The sequence below is a fragment of the Cryptotermes secundus genome, unplaced genomic scaffold, assembly GCF_002891405.2.
Source record: "Cryptotermes secundus unplaced genomic scaffold, Csec_1.0 scaffold634, whole genome shotgun sequence".
Lineage (NCBI taxonomy): Eukaryota > Metazoa > Arthropoda > Insecta > Blattodea > Kalotermitidae > Cryptotermes > Cryptotermes secundus.
In genome coordinates this window covers 796,008-815,044 of record NW_019737091.1, presented here as the reverse complement: position 1 = coordinate 815,044, position 19,037 = coordinate 796,008, and the positions used below count along the sequence as shown (strand labels likewise).

General features: G+C 41.0%; 1 protein-coding gene across 4 annotated transcripts in view; it reads right to left on the bottom strand.

The window, feature by feature from the left end:
- Positions 1–19,037, bottom strand: part of LOC111870156 (ankyrin repeat and death domain-containing protein 1A) — a 209,563-nt gene that overhangs the window by 7,334 nt on the left and 183,192 nt on the right. For 3 of the 4 annotated variants that reach the window (XM_023862210.2, XM_023862209.2, XM_023862211.2), the window contains 4 exons: positions 18,882–18,980; positions 17,090–17,188; positions 12,960–13,055; positions 157–397 (listed from right to left, as the gene is read on the bottom strand). In XM_023862210.2, coding sequence (XP_023717978.1) covers positions 157–397; positions 12,960–13,055; positions 17,090–17,188; positions 18,882–18,980 — 535 coding nt within the window. The remainder of the gene's footprint in view (positions 1–156; positions 398–12,959; positions 13,056–17,089; positions 17,189–18,881; positions 18,981–19,037) is intronic. The other variant, XM_023862212.2, reaches the window with a different exon arrangement.

Sequence of the window (19,037 nt, the reverse complement as noted above, 5' to 3'; positions counted from 1 at the left end):
TTAGTATTTCAGATTTTTATTTTAAACATTTGTAGATACTATGTACATATGAAGAAATGATATGAATTTTGCCTTTACACATATGTAATGTCCAGTGACGACTAGCTAGTGTGAGACAAAAGACGACAGCATCAAAACTTTCTAGCCACCGCATACCTGTGTACTGATGCTCTATCGCTTTGATCTGCTCTCCAGTGAAGGCCCAGTGGTGTGCGAGGCGCCTCCACTCACCCTCAGCCAATTGCTTGTAGGCCAACCGAAACAAAATTTCTCTCAGGCCTTCATTGGCGTCGGGCTGCATGGTCCCTGAAGTTGAGCCACGCGACTCACTGAGACGCCATTTCCGACGCGCCGTGTTGAGCACATTCAGGTTATTTTCCGCCCCGCCATCTTCGTTCTGAAAATATCACGGAACGGGTTGAGTTTCGATTTATTCTAATATGTACGTATTACCAGTTCTAGTAGCCCTAGAAATCCCTGAGCACATTAGACAAAGCAGATATTCCCTAGTAAGAACAAGAAATTATTGTAGATCTAGCTATAAACCGAATTAAAAGTTGGCATTCTGATATTTTTCGAGAAGGTCAAGTAGACAACATCACCAAAGAGGACAATGATTTGGAAGGAACTGCGAGGATATATTTGTTTCTAACAATCAGCTCTAGACATTGCAAAAAAAAACAGTGCATAATATGTGCCACTAGTGTACAATATTAAGTAGTGGGTGAGACTAACTACGAAGTGACTCAAGATTAAATGTGTCAACAGTGATAAGAAAGAAGAAATTAAATCAGATCGACAGAATATAATTAATATAATTATACTGCGTCCCGCTTGTGTAAATCTAAAAATAGTTTAGAGTATACGATCACACAAATTTTATTTACTCATGAAATTGACTATAACTTATTGTAAATTAAATTTATGTGACGGTATGATGTGCATCACTGGCAGAATAGAAAGTCCAGTTTAACAAGGTTGGTAAAGCACACAAAAAATCTGATGAATCACAACCACCAGATAAAGTTGGACGAAATATTACTGTTTCAGTTTCTGAGGTTGACTGAGAAAAATGGCAGTTCAAAGATATTCTTGCTGTAGTTTGAAGTAAAAGTGAGGATGAGATATATGCAAACTAAATGAGGTACTCTAATGAACTTGCATCCAAGGACTCAGTTTGAACGTTGCAAACAAAATTTTATCGCCATTACTGATGTGGCTGAAGGAAAGGCAGTGACATCTTTAATATAATCTGCGACACTGCTCTCTTTCGGTTCCGCTGGACGCCATTGTACAGAACACTGTGCCTCGAATTTGTGCTTGCGGAGCAAGAACATTCCGTGCAATTCAGTGTCACAAGAGCATATCGTGTCAAACCAGATAAACAGGAATTAACTTGAAACTTCTATTCCAGCCATGTTTGTTGTTTGGCATTTGTGTACTTTTCTCCACATGAAACTTACACTTTCTTTCATAATTTTATTCGGCTTTCATAACATCTCTTTCTTTCTCTTTTGAAGAAAATTTACGATAACCTGACAGCACACATTTTATTCACTTCTATTTTTTTACAGTTATTAGGATTAATACTTAATAGGCATTAATTAAAATTGGTAAAACGAAGTATAATAAGGCGAACTGGGAACCTGGAGAATATGAGACTCTCAAGGATCATAAAAACGGCTAAAATCTCCATTATTCATGGACAGAGATTAATTCATTAGCCACTAGAATGTATCATGGAGACACAACGCTATTCACTGCTATACTCACATGTTGCCGTAAGTTTCGAAGTTCTAAATTATGTATTAAAAATAAGAGTTCTGCTTATGAAACTTAATTAATTGAAATATCAAATGATATGTGTAACTTTAACCGGTCACGGTATCTGAGCGATCTAAGGCATGCACTGTTTTCGCTCGCTCGGAAGCCGGGATCATGGGTTCGAATCCCACTCAGGGCATGGATGTTCATTGTTTGTGTGTGTGTGTGTGTGCGCGCGCGTTTTCTGTGTTCGTGTACAGGTAGAGGCCTCGCCGCGGGCAGATCACCCGCCCAAGGAATCCTACCGAATGTCGAAGATCTAGTAAAACGAAGTGAAACGGAGAGTTTCATGGAGGTATGTCAAGGTCAAAATTGGGGCTGTAGCGCCAAATGAAGGAAAAAGTAAGTTTAATTAACGATTTAGAACTTTTTGGGTGAACTCGAAACTTGACATGGTAGCACTTGTAACCAACGTCTGCACTGATCCAACATACGACTCAACTTAAATTTCAGTTTCCAGAGCTAGAATGTCGAGACGCAACGCTTTAAATTCAAACGCGATATGTTTCAGAAAGTTTGCAGTTCTCTTAACTGACAGGTCAGAATGAAACTAGGCAGACACTTGATAATTACTCTAATACAAATTTGCTTGGCTGTCATTTAAAATAATATTTCTAAAGGATGGAAATCATTCAGATGGCAGGAATGTCGCTTTCGAATTCGAAAGTTAATGGTCACACAAACCTGTCAAAAGCCGACAGGCTGACGCCTTCAATTCTCAAAAATTTACACTGAAACATCGCAAAGTCCATATGAGGCAAATCAATATGGCGTTGTAAGAGTCATAACTATGGGCTATGGCCGAATGAACATAAAATATTTACATTTATAAACATATAAAATTAAGTAATTATAAATAAATGTATAAAAATAATATAAATGGAATAGTCACTCAGTTAATTTGAACTATCCGAGGACAAACGGCGAAAACGTCATGCGTTGCTATATTTTCCACGGTATGAATGAATTTAGGTCGTTTCTTGCACTCAAGTACTCACGAAAGTTTCCCCGAAGAAGGGACTAGGAAAATGCCAGCTACCGTGAGTTCGACCATTCTTAACGCCAGATTTCCTATGCCATGGAGATACTATAACCTTCATGGAATGCGGCAACTCCCCAGTATCTGACTGTGGTTATTTTCGCTGAGGTCTGAATCTGGGGCGTACACTGCCTAAGTATTAGATTCGGATCTGTGCCAAGAGGCAGTACCGGGATAACGTAGTAAGTATACCGACTGGCTATTGGCTGGACGACCGAGAGATCGGAGTTCGAGTCCCATAGGGTCAAGAATTTTCTCTTCTCCACGCCGTGTACACCGGCTCTGGGATCCACCCAACCTCCTATACAATGAGTACCGGGGGCTCTTTCCCAGGGGTAAAGCAGCCGGGGCGTGAAGCTAACCACTCACCTCCAACTAGTGCCGAGTTCAAGAGAATGTGAATCTATACATCCACTTCCCCATACGTCTTCATGGCGTAGTGCTTAATTAGTTTAGCATAGGGACAGCTTTACCTTCGCCAATAGGCGCTGTAATTTCTAATTCTTTTTAGCGAATATGTCTATTATTTCTACATTCTGTGGATAAGGGCATCTAGTTATTTACTGAAAAGGTTGGTAGGAACGGATTTCGGGCTTCTACTTTAACGCAAGAAGGAGAGTCAGTAACTAGGTCGCAAACAGACATAAAACGTAGAACATGCGATATTCGAACTTAAGAAAAAAAAACATTTATTTCTCGACATATCCTCCACCAACACTGATATAGTTGTCCCATCGTTTAACCAGTAGATCGAAACCCGCAGCATTTAAATCTTCATACTGTTGTCTCAGCCACTTCCGCACCTCCGTTTCAGCCTCTTCGTCTTCAGGGAAACGTTTGCCGCCAAGGTGGTTCTAGCGGACCAAACAGATGGTAGTCACTAGGGGCCAAGTCTGAGCTTTAAGGCTGATATTCAAGAAGTTTCTACTGTAGTTCTTGAATTCTCTCTTGGGTTGCTTGGGGTATATGGGGTCTGGTATTGCTACGGTGGAGCAGTACCTCACTTGCCAGTTGGCCTGGACGTTTTCTGCTAACAGCACCCCGAAGCTTCAACAGAACTTCACAGTACGATGCAGAATTTACATTTTCACGACGCTTCTCGAAATAGGCTACCAGTTCTCCCCGAGAATCCCAAAACACGGTAAGCATAACCTTTCCAGCAGATGGCGTAATTTTAAACGTTTCGGTTGTAGGTGAACTGAGATGTTTCAATTACACTGAATCACGCTTTGATTCGGGTTGATAGTGATGCACCCATGATACGTCCCCAGTAACAATCCTTTTAAACATATCTTCTCCTTCATCTACATACTGTAAGAGATGTTGCAAGGACAGATCCATTCGAGTCTTTTGTTTCTCCGCTGATTCTTCAGTTCTCTGGGCACCCACCGAGCGTACACTTCCCGAAACACCCTAGTGCAGTTTCTGTACTGTCTCCTCCTATCAATCTGAATCAACTCTTCCACCCGCTGCACAGTTCCTTCGAATCTGTCGACCCTGATGTGAACTGTTTACGCAATAAACATTTCCCACCTAAAATAGGAAACATTTCTTTATGAATATCTTTGCATTGAGTCGCCTTTCCCACAAAGAACGCACAACAGAACGTCTCTTTTCGGTAGTATACCCTTCAATCATGTTCGCAATTCTGACTATTAAAACCAGCCTCTGAATATGCGCATGTGCGTCTGCTACCTAGGCTGTCATGAAGCTGGACTGTGCTGCTGCCTAGTGATGCACATACAAAATCTATTACGTCCATTACAGCTGTTTTACTTCCATTTGTGACCCATGTAGTTCAAACCAAAATTACATTCATCCGAAAATGTATAAGATGGAAAAGTACAACAAATTTCGTTACAATTCTTTCACTAATTCTGAAGATATAGGCCTAACATATGGACACTCCAGTGTGTGTCAGCTCAGCTGTATCCAGAGAGCGCATAGCAACTTATAGACAATAACATTTCATATTGATTGTTCTTTAACTTCTTTGAGAGTACGTCATACCTTGAAAAGTAAACCTTACAGAAGAAAATTCCTGTGTTCAAAATATGGGAGTTTCAGTTCGTATTGTATGTTGGAAAAGGGATCTAATGACGCTGTAAGGATCAAGCACTATCACAGATATTCACACTGACAAATGGTATCACGTGGATCCGAATGTTGAACGCTAAGGAAATTCGAAGAATGGAGGTAGCGTAGAGCCACGAAGGCGTATCGGGGAACTACAGCTGAATCTCTACTGCAGGTCGAAATCAGGGTAAGGTCCCCGCCGCTCTGCCATTAGCAAGAAAGCTCCCAACGGCCAATAGATAGTCCAGTTTGGCTCTGGAACCGGTTTGGAAGTGGATTTGAAAAGGAGGATCTTCCTGCCGGGAACTCAGAACAATTTTCTGAAATCAATTCAGTGTCACAAGAATAATTATTGCGCAATTTTGAATTGTGAAACACAGGTCTTGTTCTTTCTCATGGGAGCAGTTCTGAACGCTCGTAGGCAATCCATTTAAATTTGCACAGTCTGCTCTCGTCTTTATTCCTTTTCAATTGCCATTTTTAAGGTTAGGTTAAGTCTACTGCCCCGCCGGTAGCCAAATTTCCAGTCTACACCTGTGGATCCATTTCAAACGAGGATATTCATTCTTCGAAAAGAGGAGAGAAATTTCCTCGTCTCCATATCATCTTTGGTCTTCGGTAAAATTATTCTATTCGAAGTTGATGTGCAGGGAGCCACTTTTCGAGTTTTAATGTTCCATGCAATTGCTGAAAATTATGTATACAGAAATATAATTGTATCTACTGTTGTTAAGGATGTCAATTTAGTCTGTCGCGCAAACATAAAATATAGATTAAGGGTTCCTGTTGTGGTCCTCTAGGTTATGTTTCCATGTAGTCTGATAGATGGGCACCAATGTTTTAGCAAAATACATTGTCTTAATATTCTACTTTGAAGATGGAAGCAATATATTCCTTCGAAGCATTGGTACCTACCTACAAGACACAACGATGTTATAATCATGAATGCTAGGGTATGAATCTTCACAGACATGTCAACTTCAAATCTTATACTGACTGACGGCTTTTCAGAAGTGGCCGTTGAGATAAGACCTAAGACGGAAAATTAACACGAGGTTGAAAAAAAAAACTCCGTGGCTTTAGTTCGCAAGTGAACCATACCGACCGCCGCTTGTCGGCGAATTTATTGCCAACTTTAGCGGATAAAAAGCGTCGTGTGGTCAGCGCAACGAATCCCCACGGCCGTTCATTTCGGTTTTCTAAACCTGAGTCGCCATTTCCTAGAAACAGCTCCTTAATTATCCTCACGTTGCTGAGTGGACCCCATTCCAGACCCACTACTTCTCAGAAAATCTGGTAGCGCCGGGAATCGAACCCGGGATCTCTGGAGATGTAGCCAGGAACTCTGACCACAAGACCACAGAGGCTGAAGAACTTCATAATTTGTCCTTTTGCAAAATATTGTGACGGTGATGAAATCAAGGAGGACGAGTTTGGAAAGACATGTAGCACTCATGAATGAAATGAGAAATGAATACAGTATTTTAATTGGATACCATGAATTGAAGACAGAGGCTTGGAGGGGAAGGATAATGTTAAAGTCTGTCTGAAAGAAACATCGTGTTAGTGGTGGGCTTGATTTATGTGGATGAGGTTATGGTCCACTGGTGGGCTATTGTGAACACAGCAGAACACAATGAAACTTCTGATTTAACGAAAGGTGGCGAATTTATTGACAGATGAACGTCTCTAAGGGGCCGTGCTCGGCTTGCAGAGTGATGGAAATGAATTGGCATAAAATAAATGAGACGGTAAAGTAGAGATTTTCTGAATATGTGTTAACTTTGTGAGGTGGTTAACGTATTATTACAAGTTAAGGTTATCTAAAAATGAAAAACGATAACTTCGCGATTTAGGGGGGGGGGAGTGGGCAGGGTGTGAAGTTGGTGACTTTGGTATAGTTCCTCACTGAAACAAGCTTAAAATCCATTCTCAAACTATTCATGGTATGATTTGGTTTAATTTTCCACCGGTGTAATCTGTCTTTTTTTGTTTGCTACCACATGTGTACACTCCTGTGTCCTTTATTGTTCCGGGATTCATATCCCTCGTGCAGTGGGCGCCGACGGAAACAACACACACGCAACTTTGTGCTCGTTTTCAGCTTGACGTTTTCTGAGTCTGATTTACCACACTAACCTCACGCCCATCCATGATCCTACTTCGTTTGTCGTTTAGACTGCAGAGAATAAGGGGCGTTATGGAGCCAGCGTTTCCTTCCGAAATGTTGAAACTATCAGACTACAAGGCGTGTCACACTGTAGAGGATAAGAATCTCCATTTTAGAAACAATTTTTGTTAATATGTTGCCCTTAGTGGCAAATTTAATTGCGCGAACATTTACTGAGTGATTGACCGATACTGGTTTGCTGTAAGAGAACAATTAATTTTTTGAACACCTGGAAATTGAGACAGAGAAAATTACAGGACAGTAAGGTGAGTATACGAACGTCTGTTATAAATCACTCATGGAGCCCTTCTTGAGAAACTGCCTACTGTGCAACTGCTCAAGAACTTCTCAGAATTTTATGGAACCCTAAGGTTCATTACCGTCTTCACAAGAGCCATCCACTGGTCCCTATCCTGAGCCAGATTGATCGAATTCATCCCATCCCATCATATTTCTCTAATATCCGTTTAATATTGTCCACTCACCTACATCTTGGTCTTCCCAGTGGTCTCTTTCCTTCTGACTCCCCCACCGATATCCTATATGCATTCCTCTTTTCATTCGTACTACGTGCCATACCCATCTCATTCTCCCTGACTTGATCATTCTACTTATACTTATTTTCCACAAATATCTTTTTAAATAAAAATTCAAAGGAAAACGCAGTTTTAAAAATAGAGCTTCATATAATATTTTAATTGCTGTTTATGGTTTATAAATTCGCGCACTCGCTGGGGCAAATAATTCACAGGGATAGCAAGCAGCAGGTCTGCCAACTTTTGGCGATAAAAATGTTATAGCACAAAGCGAAAGAATATTGCTTTTGGAATGTACCTCACAATGTTGTTAAACTACGTGTTATGCAATTTAAATATGTAAATTAGCAGAGAATGAGTAATTTAATCTTTTCTTGTGCTGGATTTTTCATCGATTCACATATTCACTTCAGTGTGCTTCGGTTCAAACATTATACTTGCATTATGAGTTTTCCCTGCCTTTGTATGGAAGCCCGAACACAGAATAATGAGCAATACCCATGTTACAAGAGTACCGTAGTGCCTCTCTGAAACAGTAACTGAAGGATTACTTTAGCTTTGCTATTTCGGAACAGTGAACCTTATGGTATTATAAACATGTTAAAGGAAATCATGGTAAAGGTCAAGGTGTCCCTGTGCTTAAGTAGTTAAGCACAGGGACGTAATTAAGCACTACGTCATGAAGGCGTACGGGATAGATGTATAGATCCAAATTTTCTTGACTTCGGCACTAGCTGGAGGTGAGTGGTTAGCGTAATGACCCTACCACATTACCCTTGGGGAAAGAGCCCCCGGTATCCATTGAATAGGAGGCTGGATGGTCCCCAGACCCGGTCTGGACGCTATGGAGAGGAGAAAATTCCCATGGTTTTTGTATGTACTTGAGTTTATCACATGTTCAGTTTCGTCACGTCATACGTGTTGTACTACAGTATAATAAAGTGTTTGCATGCTCTTAATTGGTAGAGGATATGTGTGCGGGCTAAATATTTAATCCCGAATTGTACCTAGGATTAATAACAGAATCACACACAAACATCTTGCAGCCACTTCCCAAGATGACAGTACTGAATGACTACGAAGATTTTCCTGTTGATACCACAAGAACGGAATAATATTCTTCGAGGCAAGCTTTACGTTAGCATTTCTCAGCACTATATTATTTACGAAATACACATTAAATAATACTTCAATAATACTGATAAATAATACATATACTTTATGAAATTAGACTAAAATCGAAGCAAATAAATTGCACATACTTGATCTTGACTACGTTGCCTTGGAAACAAAATCAATTTCGTTCATAGATAATTTAAGGAAATGTTCAGTATCGAGGCTCCGCAACGTCGGACGGTGGGATGATAACTGAATTGTGATGAACTGGAAGGATTTGGAAGAAAGTGGCCGTAGTCTAAGCGAGGTACCATCTTAGCTTTTCCTTGGAGGGACTGGGGAAAAGTAAGAAAACCCTTAGTCAGGATAGTAAGTGTCTCGGCTGTGATTCGAACTGAGCACTTCCTGAATACAATTATAGAGCGTCACATGTAGACCGGTCTGTTCGGTAAATCTATCTCTGTTCGACAAATCATCGTAGGTTCCTGAGTAAACACATGCGACCGGTTGAGCTGGTTTTGACAAGACTGGTATTTCACCCTTGTGTCCCTACCGCATGAACCAGTATCTTACAGGAGATACAAAATGGGCATTTTCATTTATAGAGATAGTATTCAAAACTTATTGAAATTCGTTCAAAATATCCATGGTAGTTTTCGAGAAAATCGTCATTTTATGCTTTGGGGCCTATTTGAAAGACCACTCCCTTTAGAGCTAGAATGTTCATTTTCACTGGGTACCGATTTATGGTGGACAGACTCTTAAATAAAAAGGGAGAACTATCCCTGTAATAGGCCGTGGAGGCCAGTAGGGTTGTGAGACGTCGAGATTCCCAAATTTTCTAGAGAGTCGGCTCACAGATGGGGACGAGGTTATCAGCCCTACGCGCCGGCCGCTCTTTACCCCCCAAAATATTCGAAGAATACTACTAGTACTCATTTCTGTTAGAGGCTAAGTCGACCCCAGGGCCATAGTGCGGCTGGAAGGATTAGATGAATTGAAAAAAATAATCCAATGACCTCATCGGGAGTTGGACCCGTGACCTTCCGGCTTGTAGCACAGTGCCTCAACCAACTACGCTACCGCGTGCACCCTGATGTTAGTGGGTAAGAAGGGAAAGTCAAATATCACAAACGCGGTTCAAATTGAGAAGAGTCCATGCTCCGCTCCTCAAACTGGCCTGTACGCTTTTCAAACGGACTCATTAGCGAGACATGACATCCAGGGATTCGGTGGGAACAGATCATTGAGAAGATCTGAAAGGCGCATGTCACTTGACACGGCCGGAATAGGACACAAGAAGATTTATTCCCAATAGTAGTCCAGTAGGGCCCCGTTTTTAATCACGAAACGATCGTAACCTTCTCAGGTCCAGTAGACAAAGCTTCGTGTGTGCAGAATGGACGTACATGTTACACGGTCTTTCGGGAGTCCTTTATTTTGAATGCTACAAAACGCGGGGTTGGAACTACATGAACAGTTCAAGAGATGAATCAGCGTTATCATGATTTACAGGAGGCGTACAAGTCACAATTAATTTCCACCCCACAAGAACAATATGTACATGCCGGTCATGGGAAACAAAGAGAGAAGATATCAGAATTTACCGATCTATTACGACGTGAAGTCCGGATATCAGGAAAATTTGGGAGGAGTTACTTTTCCAGAATATCACTGACAATTACCAATATAATGGCAAGTGCTACACGACTGGCAAATCGTGACTTTTAGCCCCCACCACGGAGACAATCGCTCATTGCTCACCGTTCTGTCCGTGAGCAAAATGTTTAGGTCAACAAGCCTCTACGTGGCTTCCAGTAGATAACATCGCAACTTCGCGCAGCGATAACATTTCACAGTGGCATAGCCAAACCGTCACACGAACAATGGATTTTCTATGCCGTCTGGATTCCTGTATTACTCATGTTTCAGGCTTCGCTCCTAAGCGCGCATTAAGGGACAGCAAGAAGGAACCATTTTAATTTCATTATTAGGTTCCCCAAACGAGCACGTGTTTGACGTTGCATTTCCGTGGGGCATCAACACGAAGATAAGGACGGTCCCTGCTGCATGGACAGAGATATAACAACTGTAATATCTAAGATATACAAAAGCTACACTAGTTAGTTATTTAGAGAGGGTGGGTTTCCCCATGCACCGCGACCAGTTTGATCTATTGTGCTTCCCTCTATGATATTCTATCAGTCTCTTTACCCTACCGATAAATGGTGCGTATCATCAGTCCCGCCCGGCAAGCGAGTTCGGCCACTTGCTTAGCGGTGTCTATAATGCTTCCCCCATCTACCAGAGGCCTTAGAGGCTATTGTTGGGCGGGAAACATCCTGAAATTTGACTCAGTGATCCCCTTTGGGGATATGATGTTCTTTTACGTGCTGTAAAGTTACGACACGGGACACACAGCTTAAAGTCCCTCCCGGAGGACTTGTTCCCTGAATTTTTCCGCCCTTTAAAATTCGACGACCTCCGCCGGGTATTTGAACCCGCGTACCACGAGTCATGAGGTGGGAACGTTACCTCTAGACTACGGAGGTCGCTTAAAGCTACACTAAGTACAAGATATGATTGTTGAATGTGAACAGAAGTGGCATACTTTGATATGTGGGTCATAAAGTGAATGTGGTAGCAGTATGGCAGGTGTTCTGCATGCAGGTGTTGCCAGCGTGAAGATCATACAAGGGATGACAGAATGATATATTAGTAGAAGGCACAGCAGAATGATGGAAGATAGCAGTGTGGAAGGAAAACCAGAGAACCCCTTTGAATTCCGCTGTCAGGACGTGGACCAACCTATATTAATGTGTCAAAACAGCAGTTCTTTTACTTATACTTTCGATATTAAAATTGTTACATTTTATAAATAGCGATAGAAAGTTTTCATGCACTTTACTCTAGACATGGACACAGATTTTTCATCTTGTGGTGACTATATTATATTTCTGACATGACCACCAGATGCTCGGAATTACTGAGTTTTGACTTTGTCCATCGTCCGGTATTCTAAAGAACAACGAAGGACGCAACATTTCAGCAACTGAATCTGTTTCCTTCCTCAGGTGAAGTGTAGGGAGACGCCTACTCTGTTCGGTCCTTTCGTAAGAGCTAACCTCAATCGTGAGTGTTATACACCATCGTCAGAACCATTTAAAAACCTTCATGGTCTCCAGATGTAATGTTTCATACACCGCTACTAAAAATCTCTAAAGTGAATTTAATATAAGCGGGACTGAAAATTGCACCGTTCACATGGAAAAATTGATATAATTACTGTATAATTGTCAAGAAAGTAGTAAATAAATAAATTAGTGACATAAATTTTATACATTATTAACGAGACAAAGACAGTTGTAAACAGCTGAACGTAAATACAAATCGTGAAACTGTAACGGTTTTCTCTGCTTAATTTAATGATTTGTTATATAGCATTTGGGGTTCTCACAGCATTTGTTATGAAGATTACTGTCTTCTGGGATATATTACCGTGTATTCCGTCGAAGTTCAACCGACGTTTCGGAGGAATATGTAGCCTACATCTGCAGGATCGAATAAGCGGAACAGGACACCAGCGTGAAAGCTGGTTTGCCTGTCACTCGGCTTGCCACTTGCTTTCACGCTGGTACTCGTACAAGTATCTTGCTCGGCTCATTCGACCCTGCAGATGTAGGCGACATATTCCTCCGAAACGTCGGTTGACTTTCAGCGGACTACATGGCGTTATATCCCAGAAGATATTACTGTTCATAATGATTTGTTCTCCACTTATAGAATCAGAAATTCCGTAAATGTTATCCAAGTCATCCTCATGACGAAATCATTGTAAACTTGCTATATGAAATTATATAAGATATTAATATTTATTTCGCGTGCTTAACTTTTAAATACGTGTACCAATTTCCCAATTGTTTGTTGAGCTTTATTCTGCTGTTTACTTGATAACTCATCACTTTGGTTCTACAAGAGCTTACTGATAGGCTTTCTACACAAACGAAACATAAGAACAAGCAAACTGTGTCATGTCATGTTGGAATGTGGCTGCAGCAGAGGTCAGTCAGATGAACCAGGTAATAACCACACGTGATCCTGTAGGACGGGCTGTGGTGTGTTGGTGGGTGGTGTTGGGGTGTAGTGGTGTCCGGCATGCAGTGGTGCTGATCAGGCCTGCGGGGTGCGGACTACATACAGGCGTCGGGTAGTCTAACCGAGCGGTCTTGATGATCATATCAACTATCGCGGTAAAGCTACCCCGAGCCGCGATGTACAAGGGAGTCTTTCCACCCTGAAGAAGAAGAAGAAAATATAGTTAGGTCTAAAATCCTCTGACTGTAAAATATTTGAGAAGAGATGTTTCTGTGACCCTGTCAAAACGGAGAAATTAAATTACTGCTTTGTAAAAGTAAAAAGAGTAAAGTAAAGCTATCCCTGTAACAGGCCGTGAAGGCCCATAGGGTTGTGAGACGTTGAGGTTCCCACATTTTCTAGATAATCGGCTCAAAGATGGCGGTGAGGTTGTCAGCTTTACACCCCGGCCGCGCTTTACTCCCCAGGAAAATTATTTAATTAATTCCTGGTACTCATTTCTGTTAGAGGCTGAGTCGACCCCAGGGCCATAGTGCGGCTGGAAGGATTAGGTCAATTGAAAAAAAGCCAAAGACCTAATCGGGACTTGAACCCGAGACCTTGTAGCATAGTGCCTCAACCAACTACACTACCCCGTGTCCCAAATTACTGCTTTGTAGTACACGTAATCATATTTATGGTGATTATTAAATTTATTTTAGAAGAGGGTGATCTTGGAAGAAAATCTCAATTAAAACAGTGGATAAAATTGTGTGTCATCTCACGGGTGACTCTACAGCGTGACTTAGAAGTGTCAGGTGAGAGCTGCACCTCACTTGCGCGTTTCTCTCACCTGCCGGACGACCGCAGAGAATCGACGAACTTTCTGAACGTTCAAGATGCTAAAACGACTCAAATCACGGCGCATCTTCACTGTATCGCTGTTACAGGTTCTGGTTCGGTGGTACCATGGGCAGATTTACGTCACAATTTCTAGTGTTTCCAGTTACAGCATTTTCTCCCATAAACGTTTCTCCAAAATGTATGGGAGACTTTGTATTAACACTAGTTCAGACGGTGTATGTTAAAATCTCTTTCGGTAAGATATTTTTCAATCGGGTTCATTCTCCAAGGTCACCACCCCATCAATTAACATACCCAGCAGTGAAAAATATTTTACTAAAAAAGTCGTTTTGTGTTTAGCTATTTGAGTGTTTTGATATAACTTTCTATATTATAATATACAACCAACCCCAGTCACAATAAAGATAGACCAAAAACAACTGGAGAATGTGAAATGTTTTAAATATTTGGGTAGCTTGTTAAGAGATGATGGAAGGTGTACTAGTGAAATTAAATCCAGGATTGCCATGGCAAAAGCTGCATTTAGCAAGAAGAAGAATCTTTTTACCAGCAAATTGGACTTAAATTTGAGGAAGAAACTAGTGAAATGCTACATTTGGAGCATAGCTCTGTATGGGGCTGAAACATGGACACTTAGGGCAGTAGATCAGAAACATCTGGAAAGTGTTGAAATGTGGTGTTGGAGAAGGATGGAGAAGATCAGTTGGACCGATTATGTGAGAAATGAAGAAGTGTTAATTAGAGTCAGTGAGCAGAGGAATATCCTACACGAAATAAGAAAACGGAAGGCTAATTGGATTGGTCATGTTTTACGCAGAAACTGCCTTCTAAAAGAAGTTATCGAAGGAAAGATAGAGGGGCGGATAGAAGTAACAAGAAGACGTAAGAAGATGCTGGATGACCTTGGGGACAGAAGAGGATACTGTCACTTGAAGGAGAAAGCTCTAGATCGCATTAAATGGAGGAATTGTTTTGGAAGAGCCTGTGGACCTGTCGTCTTGACAGATTACTGATGATGATGATGATGATTATTATAATATACGAGTATATTTTCAAATACTGGGAACTCGGAAATTTGTAAATTGCTTTTTATAGCTCTCTTTAACCACATTTGACTCGAAATATCTTGAATCTGCATTGCTTCTGTACACGTAGCTACAAGGTACATATATTTAGGCAGCCACGCAGTGCGAACGCTTTCACGCAACTTAACTACGCACTATGGTGACGAGGCAGTGGTAGCTCCATGCGTGAAAGGCCAAAAGAAGTGTCAGGAATAATAATGTGAAACATTCTGCTACAGAGAATTAAGCGCAAAGTATCGACGCTCATGAGGTCTTGACTTCTGGCATCTCTTCAACAAGCACCAGGCGAAGTGGGTGCCGAATGATAACAGATGGTTACTGATCCGTGATTCTAAAAACCCAAATGAGTGAGGAGGAACCTATCTGTATTCTAAGGCGCCAAATTAAATGTATTATCTCTTTGCTGAATCATGTTTGGGCACTAATAATACTGTCAAACAATTATCGACTAAGAGTTACTCTGATATGATATGCAGGAAGCTTACTGTTTTTTACATTGAATCTTTATTAGGAGATTAAAGACTACGAGGTAGAGAGGAAATGTAACATGCATTGGAGGGATGAAGGAGGTATCAAATATAGTACTTTATGGTTCTGTATATGTCTGTTAGGCCTATATCTTCGATTGTCGTGGAGGGTTAAGTCAGTTCTGGCTATGTATCAGATTGTCCTTACTCCTGTGGACACCTCATATCAATAGGTTACAACGGTACAATTCTTTTTTAATTTACTTTTCCCCTTGAACTGGAATTATCTCGGACCTGCGAATTAACAAAAGCGCTATGCATGCTGTATGTTTTGGACATTGGTGTAGGCGGTAGCGTAGTTGTTTGAGGAATTATGCAACAAGCCGGAATTTCACGGTTCTATTGCCAATGATGTCGTTAGATTTTTCAATCGACATAATCCTTCCAACAGCACTACTGCCCTTGGGTCGACTCAGCATCTAACAGAAATGAGCACCAGGAATCCTCCTGGAGGGTAAAGGGCAGCCGACACGTAGGACTGACAACCTTGCCGCCATCTGTGAGCCGACTCTCTAGAAAATGTGGGAACCTCGACGTCTCGCAACCATATGGTTCTCCACAGCCTCTTACAGGGATAGCTTTACCTTTTATCTTCTACGTTTTGTACCCAATTATTCGTTTTGTCGATTTTAGAAAACGGGCTACTAATATCGGGGATAATTCTGAAAGGAGGTCACAATTAATAACGAAGGAATGATATGGCAATGATAGTAACACTAAGTAGGGATGACTGGCGAAGTCCACATGCTGCTTCTTGATAACACTAGAATGCAATATCCGCAAAACTGGGAACAGGAAGTGGGAAATATGTACTCACCACGGGTTGAGTGAATTATGTTGGCAGCACTGCATACATGGAATCATATTTTTATGTAACTGAAGTGCACTAATAATAAAATTTGAATATGCTGCATATGTGTTACAGAGAAGAACCTTCGAAACATACATTTAGCCTGGTTTAAATCAAGAAAATGTACTCCGAAACGGTGACTATTAAAGACATTCTGGTATGCACCTTCCTGTAAGTGATATCATAGAGAATAAAGAAGGTAAATCACGGTAATGGAAATAAAATTGATGACTCTGAACTCTATATTCGGTTGGGTTTTTGAAAATTACCGTATTTACGCATGTATAGGCCGCGTGCGTGTATAGGCCGCAGCACAATTTTCAGACAGAAATTATAGAAAAAATAATTTTGTTGGAATATTATTTCAGGAGTATTCACCCTGTATTACTAATTATGAATATAATTTTTTTTAAATGAAATGTGATTTCGAATATTTCGAATACAAGCCGCACCCCAGTTTTCCTCTTGAATTTTTGGCAAAAACTGTGCGGCCTATACATGCGTAAATACGGTATGTGCGTTAATATCATAGAAATTTAACAACAAACTGTGATTATAAAGCCAAAAAAAAAAAAGAAGACATTACAAGTAATTTCATATGCCTATCTAAGAACATGCACGTATAACATAATTAGTATTTACAGTTGATACTGGATACAATTAGGGCTTATTTAATAAAAATTGATGCATTTTTTATGGAATTTTCATTTTAGCTATATAGACAAAAGCGTTACGTGTGCTTAGTTTGGCGAAGTATTTGATAAAGAGATGATTAATAAATAGTTAAATACATCATACATTTGTACTTTTGTATACACAAGGGCATGTGGGGGCAGAACAGTATACAGAACAATGTACACGCGCTAGAAGCAAAACTTTTGCTTTTCCGACGAAATTGTTTCGAGTGCAGCGAAGGCAGTGGACATACCTGTTCTCTCTGGTCGATGTTGGCACCAGACGCCAACAAGAGCTTGCAGCAGTCCGTGTAGCCCTGTTCGGCTGCAATGTGGATGGGCGACTGAAGTCTCTAAGAATAAAAGATATTCATTTCAAACAGAGTAGTTAAAAAAAAAGGCAAAGTTGTCTCTGTATATAATTAATTGAGGACTATATCATGAAGGCATGTGGGGGAGTGGAGGTATAGCTCCATCATTCTTGACCTCGCCACTAGATGGAAGTGAGAGGTCATCTTCAAGCCCAGTCCGCTTTACCCATTTCATAGGAGGCTGAATGGATCCGAAACCGGTTTGAATGCTTTGGAGTATAGAAAATTTTCTTACCCTTTCCGGGAGCAGAATCCCAACCGTCAAGCTCACAGTCTGTCGCTATACCGACTGAGCTATTCCGGCTATTAACACAGGAGTCACGAAAATAAAAATTCAAATATTTTTTGATTCAGTGTCGAATCATCAGTTATAATGGTATTTCAGACTTAACGATACACAAATACGAGTACAAAATAAACGATGTAAATACATCGTCGAAACCCACTCTCCGATGTAAGAATAATCTATTAAGATTGATTTATTTCTGATCAGATAAACTGAACCAAATACTGGGCAACAGTTGAAATACTAATCTAAGGACTGAACATATCCTAATTTAAATTCTGGTAATTGGCGCTGGTTAATTCTTTGAACAATATTGCTAAGTTAGCGTCACGACTAACTGTGCCATGTCTCAGTTTCACTAATAATGCAACCAATGATTCGTTCCATCTAACAGTTTTCGATTAAATTTAATATCTGGGCCTTTCAGTCAAACTTGATAGTCGAACTTCGGAAAGTTTACAGATAACTGAAATAAAACAGTGGTACAGTGTTGGCTGAACACTCTTTGTTTAGAATCTGGACCTCAAACATGAGTTTTGTACACGTTAGCTGTCTCGGAATGGTGTGACTGGAGCTTCTGAGAATAAAACCCTCTAATAAAGACACACTATCCCTGTACATGGATCTGTATTAGTGCAATGAGGCGGAGGGTTGTCGAAGCTTCCTTGAGAAGTTATTGATTCACAGTAGTCTCGAGGTCAATTCGCCCATTTTTTTAACTAATAATGATGACAAACTTAAGGAATTAGTGATGTCAGTGGCGCCAGTGGTAGCTTAAAACCAATTATATGGGTTCATGTTTAACTCCTGGGGTAGGATGATGAGCAGTAGGACTATTTCGATGCTAGTGAGAAAAAGCGTGTTTCGAGATTTCGGTGTAATATACACATTCAAGAGATATAAACAAAATTACTGTTGATAGTCAGAGACAGGATAAAATAACTGACATAATTCAGAATTGTTGTAGCTTAAGTTAAATTTGTCCTCATGCTTAAGTAATTAAGCATTACGCCATGAAGGCGATTGGAGGAGTGGATGTATAGATCCACAGTTTCTTGACCTCGGCATTAGTTGGAAGTGAATGGTCATTTTCACGCTCCTGCCGCTTTACCTCCGGGGAAAGAGGCCCCAGTACCCATTGGACAGGAGGCTGGGTGGGCCACAAATCTGGTCTGGACAACGTGGAGAAGGGAAAACTCTTGACCCTACTGGGACTCGAACTCCGACACCTCGGTCGGCCAGCCCGTAGCCAGTCGCTGTACCGACTGAGTTATTGCAGCTCCTTATAGCAGCTTAGGAACATTGAAATATACCAAGGTGAAGAGTAGGTCACTAATGTGATCCCTGACTCCGTCGCTGTGATCGTGTCATCGCTGGACGAAATCTTACCACGTTGAGCGCGTTGAGGTCTGCTCCTTTCGCTATGAGCAGTTCCACAGTCTGCGTCTCGTTGGATTGGCACGCCAAGTGAAGGGGCGTATTCCCATTCTGCAACAGACACAAGAAATGCACGAAGCTCGAGATTATACCCACTATCATTATGCC